Here is a 14,548-nt window from a genome sequence, read left to right as displayed (position 1 = left end):
ATACAAACTGAGGCAGCAGACTTTGTGAAAATTTATATTTGTGTCATTCTCAAAACTTTTGACCACGACTGTAGGCTTGGGGATTCGTACCAGATACCTTTCGGTTACTCTAAGCGCAAGGCTATCTTCCCTCCTAGTAGGGTGTGCGTGTGTGCGTGTGTGCGTGTGTGAGTGTGTGTGTGTGTGTGTGTGTGTGTGTGTGTGTGTGTGTGTGAGTGAGACTCAGCCGTCCAGGGTGACAAAGAAGGAGAGTCATCTCTCTCAGGCTGAGAGGGGTGCTGAGGGAGAACAATAGCTCATTGATTTCAACCAACTACTGGGTCTATACTGAGCAGAAAGCCTTTTCAATGCATTCACATCCACCAAGTATGGTAGGCTATATAGTTATATGTAATGAACACGATGGGAGACAGAGAGCTGGTTTCAAACGCAGGGCGCAGCAGGTGCTTATTGTAAAGGACCACAGGAGCAGGCAGGTAGCTGGGTCCAGGGGCAGGCAGAAGGTCATACAGGGAAAAGGCTAGTAACGTCATCCTGGAGATCAGGCAATAGGTTGATAACAGGAAATCCGATAGGCTAAAGTACAGGCAGAGAATAGGCAAAAGGCGTTGTTAGTGAGGCAGGCAAAAACTATCATACACGGTATTACGGATTACATCACGGGAAAAACAGAGCTCTGAATAGAAGTGTGTCACAAAACAAACAATACCTCACAATGATGGGGTGCACAGAACTGAACTAAATAGTGTGTGATAATGACATACAGGTGTGTAAACAGGTGATCAGAATTCAGGTGACTGGGATCTGGAGAGTGAGCTGTGTTCAGGGGATCTATGTGTTTTGAGAATGTGAGCTGGAAAGTAGGCTGGAAAGTGAGCTGTCTTCAGGGGATCTACGTGTTTGAGAGTGTGAGTTGGAAGCATACATTACACTATACAAAGTTACTGATTGCACACCAGGCATAGATACATCTTCTATGCAGTGCAAAAGACTTAGCCTATCAGCTTCACAGGCTTGATTACAAGTGTTCTAGTGTAGCCAAAGACGTAGCCTATCAGCTTCACAGGCTTAATTACAAGTGTTCTAGTGTAGCCAAAGACGTAGCCTATCAGCTTCACAGGCTTGATTACAAGTGTTCTAGTGTAGCCAAAGATGTAGCCTATCAGCTTCACAGGCTTAATTACAAGTGTTCTAGTGTAGCCAAAGACGTTCTGATGGGTGTATTTGGAAAATAAAGTCACTGTTCTTTTGCCTACTGTGGCCAACACTCTTTGCTCACAACTCTGTGTATGCCTCTGGGGCAAACATAAGCTGAATGAGCTGAATGCTGTACTAAAGGTGTATACTTCAAAATTGTTAAAACAGAAATACTATGTATCCAGTAGCCTAGCTAGTCTACAGTCTCCCCTGGGTCTCAGTGGGGTTTCAGCACCATGGACAGCGGCAGGCTAATGCTGTGTTTGAAGTTGGACCATTATTAGATTATTCACTCTGGAAATGATTTATCTACGCTCGGAGTTGAATGAAGGCTAGCGCCCACACAGATAGGCATCTGTGGTCATTGAGAGACCAGATAAAGATGCGTTCCGTTTTACTCAGAGAAAAATAACCGTTTCTATCTGTGATCCCAGCCCATCTGTCAGCCTGTCGGTTTACCGGCGGCTCTAATGGTTATGAATAAGAAGCGAGTCACAGCTGATGCTCTGCACCGGCATATTCTCACTCGGGACAGAAAATAAAACACACGTTTTATTCGACTAACTCGCTCTCTCCTACTCACGCTCCTTCATCTGCTCTCGCATGGGGCTTGTTTAGCCATGCGTTTTAATGGGTGTAAGGAGATGGATGGCTCTGTGGCGGGAAAAACGGCGCAGGGCAGGAGTAAGGGTTAGATCCCATTGGTGCGTGCAAGTAACACGCACATACAGGGAGAGAGTGAGAGAAAGAGGGAGGAGAGACAGCGCGCGCTTTGAGTTGGAATTAATTCCCGCACACAACTCACGTACGGGGTAGCCTATGCGGTAGCCTACGTGCTTAGGCCCAATGATCAGGCTATAGAAACCCCAAAAGAGTGTTTAAAAATAATGGCCTCTGTCACTGGTGAAGGGACACTGTCCATAAAAGCACCTGAATCGCCTTCACACACACGCCACAGCCCCGCCGCATCGCACTTAACGATTATAGCCCTCTCCGCTGTCTAAACCAGACGAATCCTTATCAAAGGAGCTGTTTGATTTACCGTAATAGCGAGTTAAAGAAGAGAGGTTGGGAAAACAGATATTGAAGAAGGGGCGGGTGGAGAGTGTGTGTGAGAGAGTGTGTGTGTGTGTGTGAGAGAGAGAGAGAGAGAGAGAGAGAGAGAGAGAGAGAGAGAGAGAGAGAGAGAGAGAGAGAGAGAGAGAGAGAGAGAGAGAGAGAGAGAGAGAAAGAGAGAGAGAGAGAGAGGGCGCGCATGTCCAATCCTTCCATGCAGGCTGTAGACGCTCTTCACCACTGGCGAGTTTTTCCTCCTTCCCTCCCTCTCTCTTCCACCCATCTTGCATGTGCTACGTTTACCGAGCCTGACAGATCTCTCTCCAGCGGCATCGGACACTGCGGGGGGAACAAGCCCACTATGGATTGCTAAAACTCGGGCTTCTTCTTCTCTTTTCCTTCCTTCTCTCTCGCCTTGTGTCCTCCTCCTCTATGTATCTCCACAGTTGTTAAGGGACGGAAAATGAGGATTATTTACCCGCACTTTCTCGGGGTGTTTTCCGCCCTATGGGGGCTGGCGACTGGGGCTTTCCCCAGCAGCGTTCAGATAGGTGAGTAGGATAAAGACTGCGTCTAGAACAGAGCTCTGTTATAGCCGAGGTTTTAAGGCATCTTTTAAATGGTTTTCTTCCCCAATCGTGTGTATTTATCTAAGTGGATTTGCAATGCCGTTATGTATGTTCATTATGTAGCCTACGGAGGGAAAGCCTTGTATGTTTCTCGGCTGATGACTCAGATGATTATTCAGAATTGTGGTAATTGTTTTCCCGCGGTGAGAACGGAAAGCTAAATGCCTTCCTGTCTCTCTCTCTCTCTCTCTCTCTCTCTCTCTCTCTCTCTCTCTCTCTCTCTCTCTCTCTCTCTCTCTCTCTCTCTCTCTCTCTCTCTCTCTCTCTCTCTCTCTCACTCTCTCTCACTCTCTCTTTCACTCTCTCTCGCTTTCTTCCGTTTTGTCTCTCTCTCTCTCTCTCTCTCTCTCTCTCTCTCTCTCTCTCTCACTCTCTCTCTCTCGCTTTCTTCCGTTTTGTCTCTGTCTCGCTCTTCCCTTCTTTCGCGTTATTTGTAGTTTAAAACGGGCATCCTGCGCTCATGAATGTTTTAGCGCGCAATGTTCCGTACGGTGCTGTTCTGAGTCAGATCGCCACTGCAGCATCCTCCGGTGCCATACATAGCAGGATAACCCTATCTACCCGATCCGAGTCCGAGCCCTTCAGCACAGGCTAGCCCCGGATCAAAGTTTCTATTAAATTAAACACGATCCACTGCCCTTCGTCAGTTACATACCCCATCCAATAACAGTCATACACACACACACAAACAGACAGACAGACAGACAGACAGACAGACAGACAGACAGACAGACAGACAGACAGACAGACACACACGCGCACACACACACACACACACACACACACACACACACACACACACACACACACACACACACACACACACACACACACACACACACACACACACTGCTCTGTTCTAGAGGTGTATGTTAATGTATGCTCTGCATCACTCCTTGTGGGGTGCAGGAGGAGAGGCACTGTAATGAGACTGGCCTCTGACTCTGTCTCGCTCTTTTCACTGAGCTGCCGATAAAGTTATTATGCTTATATGGTCTGCTGGATACGCACGCACACACACACACACACACACACACACACACACACACACACACACACACACACACACACACCCCCCCACAGCCAATGCCCAGCCCAGGACAGCACGCAGTATGACTGTTCACTTGAGAATGCATTTGCATATCGCTTCAATGCACGTAAGTGGAATGGAACTTAAGGCAGAGGGAAATCTATTTCTTGGAGAATGTAAAAATAACATGTCATGTTGCATTCAAAGGCTTAGTAATAAACTTATGTTACTGTAATTAATGCAGAGGAAAGATCAGTGATCTTGAGTTGCATTCAGGCTTCTGTAATACCCTGAATTCTATTGCACTATTGTTGGATGTCTGGGAATGACATGTCAGTTGAGGTGATGTTTGGGATGTTTGTGAATGGCATGCCATTTGAGGTGATGTTTGGGATGTTTGTGAATGACATGCCATTTGAGGTGATGTTTGGGATGTTTGTGAATGACATGCCATTTGAGGTGATGTTTGGGATGTTTGTGAATGACATGCTATTTGAGGTGAAGTTTGGGATGTTTGTGAATGACATGCCATTTGAGGTGATGTTTGGGATGTTTGTGAATGACATGCCATTTGAGGTGATGTTTGGGATGTTTGTGAATGACATGCCATTTGAGGTGATGTTTGGGATGTTTGTGAATGACATGCCATTTGAGGTGATCATTTGGATGTTTGTGAATGACATGTCATTTGAGGTGATGTTTGGGATGTTTGTGAATGACATGCTATTTGAGGTGAAGTTTGGGATGTTTATGAATGACATGCCATTTGTGGTGATGTTTGGGATGTTTGTGAATGACATGCCATTTGAGGCGATGTTTGGGATGTTTGTGAATGACATGCCATTTGAGGTGATGTTTGGGATGTTTGTGAATGACATGCCATTTGAGGTGATGTTTGGGATGTTTGGGATGTTTGTGAATGGCATGCCATTTGAGGTGATCATTTGGATGTTTGTGAATGACATGCCAATTGGAGGTGGTTGCCCTCCTGCCTTGCCTTCTCCCTTCCTCCCTCTTCCCCTGTCATAATTTCCCCACTCCCTCTCATCCTCCCCGCCACTCTCCCTCTGTTCATCTGCCACCTTACTTTCTGATGTATATCTCTCTCTCTCTCTGTCTCTATTTCCCTCTGTCTTTCTCTTCCTCTGTCTCTCTCTCTTTCTCTCTCTCCCTCTGTCAATGTATTTTAATTTCTCTCTCTCTCCCCATCTGTCTTTCTCTCTATCTGTCTCCCTCTCTCTCTCTACTCCCTCTGTCTTACTCTCTCCATCTGTCTTACTCTCTCCTGCTCTCTACAGATTTCAGAATACCCCACCCTCTCAGCCATATCTCCCCCATGTTCTACCATATCTGTCTCTCCACTCTCTCCCATATATCCCACTCTCCCCCATATATCCCACCAATGCAGGGTTTCTCAAACTCGGTACTGGGTGCACGTTTTTTTTCTCTTTCCTAGCACTATGCAACTTATTCAAATAATCAAAGCTTGATGATTAGTTGTTTATTTGAATGTAGTGTAGTGCTAGAGCAAAAACCAAAATGGCCCAGGACCGAGTTCAAGACACCCTGTGCCAATGAAGCACAGTTAAAATCCAACTCTCTTTTTCTCCTCATCTAGGTGGTCTGTTTATCAGGAACACGGATCAAGAGTACACGGCATTTCGATTGGCTATCTTCCTGCACAACACCAGCCCCAATGCCACAGAGGCTCCTTTCAACCTGGTACCCCATGTCGACAACATTGAGACAGCTAACAGCTTCGCCGTCACAAATGCCTGTGAGTACTACCAGATAAGAGTTTGTGTATGTGTGCGCGTATGCACTCAAACCTTGTACCACACACATAGAGAAAGCCTCAAATGCCTGTGAGGTGTATATGAGGCTACCATTCACTATTGGAAGAGGGGAAAGGGGTTGCTGTGTCAGCTTAGCTTGAGAACATGACTGATCTATGTCTACATTGAAATGAGGGAGGTCTATGTGATGACCAGATCCCTCAGGAAGTACATCTGCACTGTCAACCTAACGGAATCCCCATGGATCTCATCTTGGTAAATGGAGTTTAATAGAACTATTGGAACAGTTGGATTCCATGTGGATTACCTGGTCTTTCTTGTGAGATAATCTCTGTCTAAACCTTCTTTCAATCGTCCCAGAGTTGTGTGTCATATTGAGGCCCAATAACTTGTTTTCTACTGTTGAGCCAGGCCAATTTCCACTGTGTGGAATTTGGCCCGAGGACTAAAGTTCTGTGGTTAATTTGGAAAATTGAATCAAGAGTAACAGAGGGAAATGAAAAGACACTATCATTGGCTTGCCTGGAGATGGAATGGAATATATTATCAATAAAGGCAATGGGGGAAGGAATTGAAGTGTGGTCGTGTGTTGGTGTATGTTTTGAATTAAGGATGCAGCTGCTGTCTTATCAAGACCAAATTTGGCAAAGTCATCCTCAACTACTCTCTCTCACTAGCTGCTGCTGCTACTGCTGAGGGCAGCTTTGTTATTTAAATATGAAAAACTGTTGGTGACTTCCCTCTGACTGTAGAAGGCTGTGACTGGGCCAACCTGATCACTGGAAATATACTTTGATTTCGGACGTTTGAAAAGGTCCTGAGAACATCGATATATGCCTTTGTCAGCGCTCACAAAAAAAGTTTTAAAAAGCTTGCCAAGCACTGGGCACAAACTGGTGATGCTTGGAGACAGAGCTGCTTAGACCACTGCTCCATCACAGTTCACAATGATACCTGATGGTAATGGCGCATAAGTGTTCATAGTTTAGATTTAAGCCTTCCCCAAACCATAGCCCTGACCTTAACCACTTGGAAATAATACCTAAATGTAACTATTGATTGTGGAAACAAATCCACACAATTACATAAAGGGATAATATTTTGAATGATACAGTGCCTTCAGAAAGTATTCATACCCCTTGACTTATTCCACATTTAGTTATGTTTTCCTTACCCATCTACACACAATTCCTCATAATGACCAAGTGAAAATATGTTTTTAGAAATGTTTGCAAATGTATTGAAAATGGAATATCTAATTTACATATTTACATATTCACACCCATGAGTCAACACATATTAGAATCACCTTTGGTGGCGATGACAACTGTGAGACTTTCTCAGTAAGACTCTAACAGCTTTGCACTCCTAGATTGTACAATATTTGCCCGTTACAATTTTTTTAATTCTTCAAGCTCTGTTTGAAGTTACAGTTTTCACTTAAATATACTTGAAAAAATCTGTGGCAAGACCTAAAAATGGTTGTCTATTAATGATGAACAACCAATTTGACAGAGCTTGAAGAATTAAAAAAATTGTAACGGGCCACTCAGAATCATTCACTCTCTTATTTGTAAGTAACTCCAATGTAGATTTGGCCTTGTGTTTTAGGTCATTTTCCTGCTGAAAGGTGTATTCATCTCCCAGTGTCTGGTGGAAAGCAGACTGAACCAGAATTTCCACCAGGATTTTGCCTGTGCTTAGCTCCATGCCATTTATTTTTTATCATAAAAATCTCTCCAGTCCTTAATGATTACAAGCATACCCATAACATGATGCAGCAACCACTGTGCTTGAAAATATGGAGAGTGGTACTCAGTAATGTGGTGTTTTGGATTTGCCCCAAATATAACACTTTGTATTCAGGACAAAAAGTGAATTCCTTTTGCCACATTTTTTGCAGTGTTGCTTTAGTGCCTTGTTGCAAACAGGATGCATGTTTTGGAATATTTGTTCTCCTATCACAGCCATTAAACTCTGTAACTGTTTTAAAGTCACCATTAGCATCCTGGTGAAATCCCTGAGTGGTTCCCTTCTTCTTCGGCAACTGAGTTAGGAAGGACTCCCCTTATCTTTGTAGTGAATGGGTGTATTGATACACCATCCACAATATAATTAATAACTTCATCATGCTCTAAAAGATATTCAATGTCTTCTTTTTTTATTTTTTACCCATCTACCAATAGGTGCCCTTCTTTGCAAGGCATTTAAAAACCTCCCTGGTCTTTGTGGTTGAATCTATGTTTGAAATTCACTGCTCAACCGAGGGACCATACAGATAATTGAATGTGTGGGGTACAGAAATTAAGTAGTCATAAAAAAATTATGTAATACACCATTATTGCACACAGAGTGAGTCCATGCAACTTATTACGTGACTTGTTAAGCATATGTTCACTCCTGAACTTATTTAGGCTTGCCATAACAAAGGGTGTAACATATTCGCTGGGAGTCAGGAAGCAGGTGCACAAGGTGAGTTTAATAATAATTAAAGGCAGATAAATAAAACAAGAGAAGCACACTAAAAGAGACAAAACCAGTACTGCCTGATGACTGAGGCTACTGAGGACTAAATAAAGGGAAGGTGATCTAGGTGATGGGGAGCAGGTGCGCGTAATGATGGGGAGCAGGTGCGCGTAATGAGGGTGCCAGGACCGGTGGTTAGTAGACCGGTGATGTCGAGCACTGGAGAGGGGGAGTGGGAGTAGGCGTGACAAAGGGGTTGACTCAAGACATTTCACCTTTTAATTTTTGATTAATTTGTAAAAATGTCTATCAACAGAATTCCACTTTGACATTTAGGGGTATTAGGGGTATAGGGGTATATATATACATTTAGGGGTATTCTGTGTAGGCCAGTGACATTTTTTTTTTTAGTTGAATCCATTCTAAATTCAGACAGTAACACAACTAAATGTGAAAACAGTTAAGGGTGGGAATACTTCTGAAGGCACTTTACAGTATATCCTATCGTTTTGACAATATTGCAAGTTTTATTTCTCATTTTCTATCTTGTCTCTCTGCAGCAGACATATGGTGAGCAATATGTTTGGAACAACAAATCGCAATGAAATCACAGTATCGAATCATAGCGCATACTGTATAGAATCATGACAATCGCAATACATATTGTATCGGCACCTAAGTATCGTGATAATGTTCTGTCGTGAGGTCCCCGGCAATTACCAGGCCTAAACCTAAACCTTTGATATGTTTCTATTTGAACCCTATATCCTATAACCACGTGGATTTAATGCATAAAAAAATAAACGTTGAATTTGGAAGGGAAATTATGAGATCTTCATGGACTGGGCTGCCATTGTGTGCCCAGTGGTGTTGATACCACTGGGGACTCTGTGTGATAAAACAGTGTTGATTGGTATCACTCTCTCACTATCTTGCTCTCTCTCTCTTACTGTCTGTACTTTTTCAACACTAGAACATGAAAAATGGTTCAGTACTAGAATGTTGTTACATTCGGTACTTATATCAAATGTGTTTAGCGTCCTTTACTCATTGAGTGTGGACGAAGTTTGTCTATCAGCGCAGCCGATGTCCCCTTATATCGCGAGCGTACTGTGCCTGCTACACTTAGTCATTGGTAGCTGTAGCCTGTCCTGAGGAACCACTGAACTCACTGGGAGTCTGGGCTGCATCATGTTAGCTCCCCTCACATACTGGCTCTAGCCTGTCCTGAGGAACCACTGAACTCACTGGGAGTCTGGGCTGCATCATGTTAGCTCCCCTCTCATACTGGCTCTAGTCTGTCCTGAGGAACCACTGGGAGTCTGGGCTGCATCATGCTAGCTCCCCTCTCATACTGACTCTAGTCTGTCCTGAGGAACCACTGGGAGCCTGGACTGCATCATGTTAGCTCCCCACTCATACTGAACAGAAGTTAACACACCTGAATAATGCAACACGACATGTAGAAATGTTGAAACTGTTCATTACTGTATGCAAAACAATGTCTAGAACACTTTACAATGCAATGAAGCACAGGTAGCTTCCAGCTTTGTAGGCTAACTTTCCTTGCTAGCTTAAAGCTGAATATAAGAATACAACACCAATTCACTACCATAATACTTTTTTGTGATAGCATGCAAACCACAAAGAAAAATATGCTGACTGCAAAAAGGATTGTCACCAAAACAATAATTGCCAAAAATCTTTATTTTATCATTTGTCTCCCTCGCCTCAGTCACGTCAGTTACGTCTATCCTTAATATATATATATATATATATATATATATATATATATATATATATATATATATATATATATATACAGTTGAAGTCGGAAGTTTACATACACCTTAGCCAAATACATTTAAACTCAGTTTTTCACAATTCCTGACACTTAATCTGCGTAAAAGTTCTCTGTTTTAGGCCAGTTAGGATCACCACTTATTTTAAGAATGTGAAATGTCAGAATAATAGTAGAGAGAATGATTTATTTCAGCTTTCATTTCTTTCATAAAATTCCCTGTGGGTCAGAAGTTTACATACACTCAATTAGTAATTGGCAGCATTGACTTTAAATTGTTTAACTTTGGTCAAACATTTCAGGAAGCCTTTTGCAAGCTTCCCACAATAAGTTGGGGGAACTTTGTCCCATTCTTCCTGACAGAGCTGGTGTAACTGAGTCAGGTTTGTAGGCCTTGCTTGCACATGCTTTTTCAGTTCTGCTCACAAACTTTCTATAGGATTGAGGTCAGGGCTTTGTGATGTCCACTCCAATACCTTGACATTGTTGTATTTAAGCCATTTTGCCACAACTTTGGAATATGCTTGGGGTCATAGTCCATTTGGAAGACCCATTTGTGATCAAGCTTTAACTTCCTGACTGATGTCTTGAGATATTGCTTCAATATATCCACATCATTTTCCTTTCTCATGTTGCCATCTATTTTGTGAAGTGCACCAGTCCCTCCTGCAGCAAAGCACATCCTCAACATGATGGGGCGGCAGCGTAGCCTAGTTGTTAGAGTGTTGGACTAGTAACCAAAAGGTTGCAAGTACAAATCCCCAAGCTAACAAAGGTACAAATCTGTCATTCTGCCCTTGAACCAAGCAGTTAACCCACTGAAAATAAGAATGTGTTCTTAACTGACTTGCCTAGTTAAATGAAGGTAAAATAAAAAATTATGCTGCCACCCCTGTGCTTCATGGTTGAAATGGTGTTCTTCGGCTTGCAAGAATGTACTTTGGTGCGAAAAGTGCAAATCAATCCCAGAACAACAGCAAATGACCTTGTGAAGATGCTGGAGGAAACAGGTACAAAATTATTTATATCCACAGTAAAAACGAGTCCTATATAACCTGAAAGGCCGCTCAGCAAGGAAGAAAACCGCCATAAAAAAGCCAGACTATGGTTTGCAACTCCACAAAGATCATACTTTTTGGAGAAATGTCCTCTGGTCTGATGAAACAAAAATCTAACTGTTCGACCATAATGACAATCGTTATGTTTGGAGGAAACATCCCAAGGATGAACCATTATTTTTCTTTTGTTTATTTATTTTTATTTATTTTACCTTTATTTAACCAGGTAGGCTAGTTGAGAACACCTTTATTTAACCAGGTAGGCAAGTTGAGAACAAGTTCTCATTTACAATTGCGACCTGGCCAAGATAAAGCAAAGCAGTTCGACAGATACAACGACACAGAGTTACACATGGAGTAAAACAAACATACAGTCAATAATAAAGTATAAACAAGTCTATATACAATGTGAGCAAATGAGGTGAGAAGGGAGGTAAAGGCAAAAAAGGCCATGGTGGCAAGGTAAATACAATATAGCAAGTAAAACACTGGAATGGTAGTTTTGCAATGGAAGAATGTGCAAAGTAGAAACAAAAATAATGGGGTGCAAAGGAGCAAAATAAATAAATAAATAAAATACAGTTGGGAAAGAGGTAGTTGTTTAGGTTAAATTATAGGTGGGCTATGTACAGGTGCAGTAATCTGTGAGCTGCTCTGACAGTTGGTGCTTAAAGCTAGTGAGGGAGATAAGTGTTTCCAGTTTCAGAGATTTTTGTAGTTCGTTCCAGTCATTGGCAGCAGAGAACTGGAAAGAGAGGCGGCCAAAGAAAGAATTGGTTTTGGGGGTGACTAGAGAGATATACCTGCTGGAGCGTGTGCTACAGGTGGGAGATGCAATGGTGACCAGCGAGCTGAGATAAGGGGGGACTTTACCTAGCAGGGTCTTGTAGATGACATGGAGCCAGTGGGTTTGGCGACGAGTATGAAGCGAGGGCCAGCCAACGAGAGCGTACAGGTCGCAATGGTGGGTAGTATATGGGGCTTTGGTGACAAAACGGATTGCACTGTGATAGACTGCATCCAATTTGTTGAGTAGGGTATTGGAGGCTATTTTGTAAATGACATCGCCAAAGTCGAGGATTGGTAGGATGGTCAGTTTTACAAGGGTATGTTTGGCAGCATGAGTGAAGGATGCTTTGTTGCGAAATAGGAAGCCAATTCTAGATTTAACTTTGGATTGGAGATGTTTGATATGGGTCTGGAAGGAGAGTTTACAGTCTAACCAGACACCTAAGTATTTGTAGTTGTCCACGTATTCTAAGTCAGAGCCGTCCAGAGTAGTGATGTTGGACAGGCGGGTAAGGTGCAGGTAGCGATCGGTTAAAGAGCATGCATTTAGTTTTACTTGTATTTAAGAGCAATTGGAGGCCTGAGGTCTTGGCTGATTTCTTTTGATTTTCCCATGATGTCAAGCAAAGAGACACTGAATTTGAAGGTAGGCCTTGAAATACATCCACAGGTACACCTCCAATTGACTCAAATTATGTCAATTAGCCTATCAGAATCTTCTAAAGCAGTTACATACTTTTCTGGAATTTTCCAAGCTGTTTAAAGGCACAGTCAACTTAGTGTTTTTAATCTTCTGACTCACTGGATTTGTGATACAGTGAATTATAAGTGAAATAATCTGTCTGTAAACAATTGTTGGAAAAATTACTTGTATAATGCACAAAGTAGATCTCCTAACCGACTTGCCAAAACCAACTTCAACTGTGTAAATATATACACTACCGTCCCAAAGTTTGGGGTCACTTAGAAATGTCCTTGTTTTTGAAAGAAAAGCATATTTTTTGTCCATTAAAGTAACCTCAAATTGATCAGAAATACAGTGTAGACATTGTTAATGTTGTAAATGACTATTCTAGCAGGAAACAGCAGATCGTTAATGGAATATCTACATAAGCATACAAAGGCCCATTATCAGTAACCATCACTCTTGTGTTCCAATGGCACGTTGTGATAGCCTTTTAAAATGATAAACTTGGATTAGCTAATTGATCATTAGAAAACAATTTGCATTTATGTTAGCACAGCTAAAAACCTGTTGTGTTGTTCTTATTAAATAAGCAATAAAACTAGCCTACTTTAGACTAGTTGAGTATCTGGAGCATCAGCATTTGTAGGTCTGATTACAGGCTCAAAATGGCCAGAAACAAAGTACTTTCTTCTGAAACTCGTCAGTCAATTTTTGTACTGAGAAATGAAGGCTATTCCATGCAAGAACATGCCAAGAAACTGAAGATCTGGTACAATGCGGTGTAGTACTCCCTTCACAGAACTGCGCATACTTGCTCTAACCAGAATAGAAAGAGGAGTGGGAGGCTCCGGTGCACAACTTAGCAAGAGGACAAGTTCATTAGAGTGTCTAGTTTGAGAAACAGACGCTTCGAAAGTCCTCAAATGGCAGCTTCATTAAATAGTACCCGCAAAACACCAGTTTGAACGTCAACAGCGAAGATGCGACTCCGGGATGCTGGCCTTCTAGGCAGAGTTGTAAAGTAAAAGCTATATCTCAGACTGGCCAATAGAAAGAAAACATTAAGATGGGCAAAAGAACACTGGACAGAGGAACTCTGCCTAGAAGACCAGTATCCTAGAGTTGTCTCTTCCCTGTTGACGTTGAGACTGGTGTTTGATCAAGTTGATGTTATTTTAATGAACCAAAATGTTGCTTTTCTTTCAAAAACAAGGACATTTCTAAGTGACCAGAAACTTTTGAACGGTAGTGTGTATATATATATATATATATATATATATATATATATATATATATATATATATATATATATATATATATTTGTTTGTGTTTGTTGTTGTTGCACAAAACAGGAAGAATACAAACAAACAAACAAACAATAACGATATGATGCAGCGCATTCGGAATGTATTCAGACCACTTGACTTTTTCAAAATGTTGTTACATGACAGCCTTATTTTAAAATGGATTCAACTGTTTTTTCCCCCCTCATCAATCTACACACAACAAACAATAATGACAATTTTTTTTGTTTGTTTTTTAGACAGTTTTGCAAATGTTTAAAAAATGATAGACAAAAGATAGGTTATTTACGTAAGTATTCAGTCCCTTTGCTTTGGTATAGTTATCACATCGACTGCTCGAGGAATCTGGTCAGTATCTGCAAGCTGATTCATGATAACATCTCTGTCAGCAATGGAAATCCCTTTTATATCACTCTTTTTAATAAAAATGTGTAAGAAGTCGGGTTGCAAGCAGAATTCCCAAAAACCTAATTTCTCAAGGGAGTAAAATAGAAATTCATGCTCCATTGTATTGAAGGCTTCATACAAGTCTTAGAAGACAATAAAACTAATCTTCAAAGATTAGATCAGAATAGTCCATATGGTTTAATTAACACCAGTCGGATACTATTAGATATAAATGTATGTCTATTCCTCATGAAGCTAGACTGGGTCTCCTCTACAATTGAGTCCAATACCACTCATTCTTTTTGCAAATATATAGGGTAATATTTTGTAGTCGTTGTTGAGAAGAC

General features: G+C 41.7%; 1 protein-coding gene across 1 annotated transcript in view; it reads left to right on the top strand.

The window, feature by feature from the left end:
• Positions 1 to 2,393: 2,393 nt before the first annotated feature.
• The window catches only part of LOC149972423 (glutamate receptor 4-like), a 92,012-nt gene continuing 79,857 nt past the window's right edge, over positions 2,394 to 14,548 (top strand). The window contains exons 1-2 of the mRNA XM_090219088.1: positions 2,394 to 2,804; positions 5,531 to 5,689. Of these exons, the coding sequence (XP_090075214.1) occupies positions 2,717 to 2,804; positions 5,531 to 5,689 (247 nt within the window). The 5' untranslated portion in view covers positions 2,394 to 2,716. The remainder of the gene's footprint in view (positions 2,805 to 5,530; positions 5,690 to 14,548) is intronic.

This window comes from Oncorhynchus mykiss, chromosome 24 (assembly GCF_057628025.1).
Source record: "Oncorhynchus mykiss isolate SJ-2025 chromosome 24, ASM5762802v1, whole genome shotgun sequence".
Lineage (NCBI taxonomy): Eukaryota > Metazoa > Chordata > Actinopteri > Salmoniformes > Salmonidae > Oncorhynchus > Oncorhynchus mykiss.
This window is presented reverse-complemented; position numbering and strand designations above follow the sequence as displayed.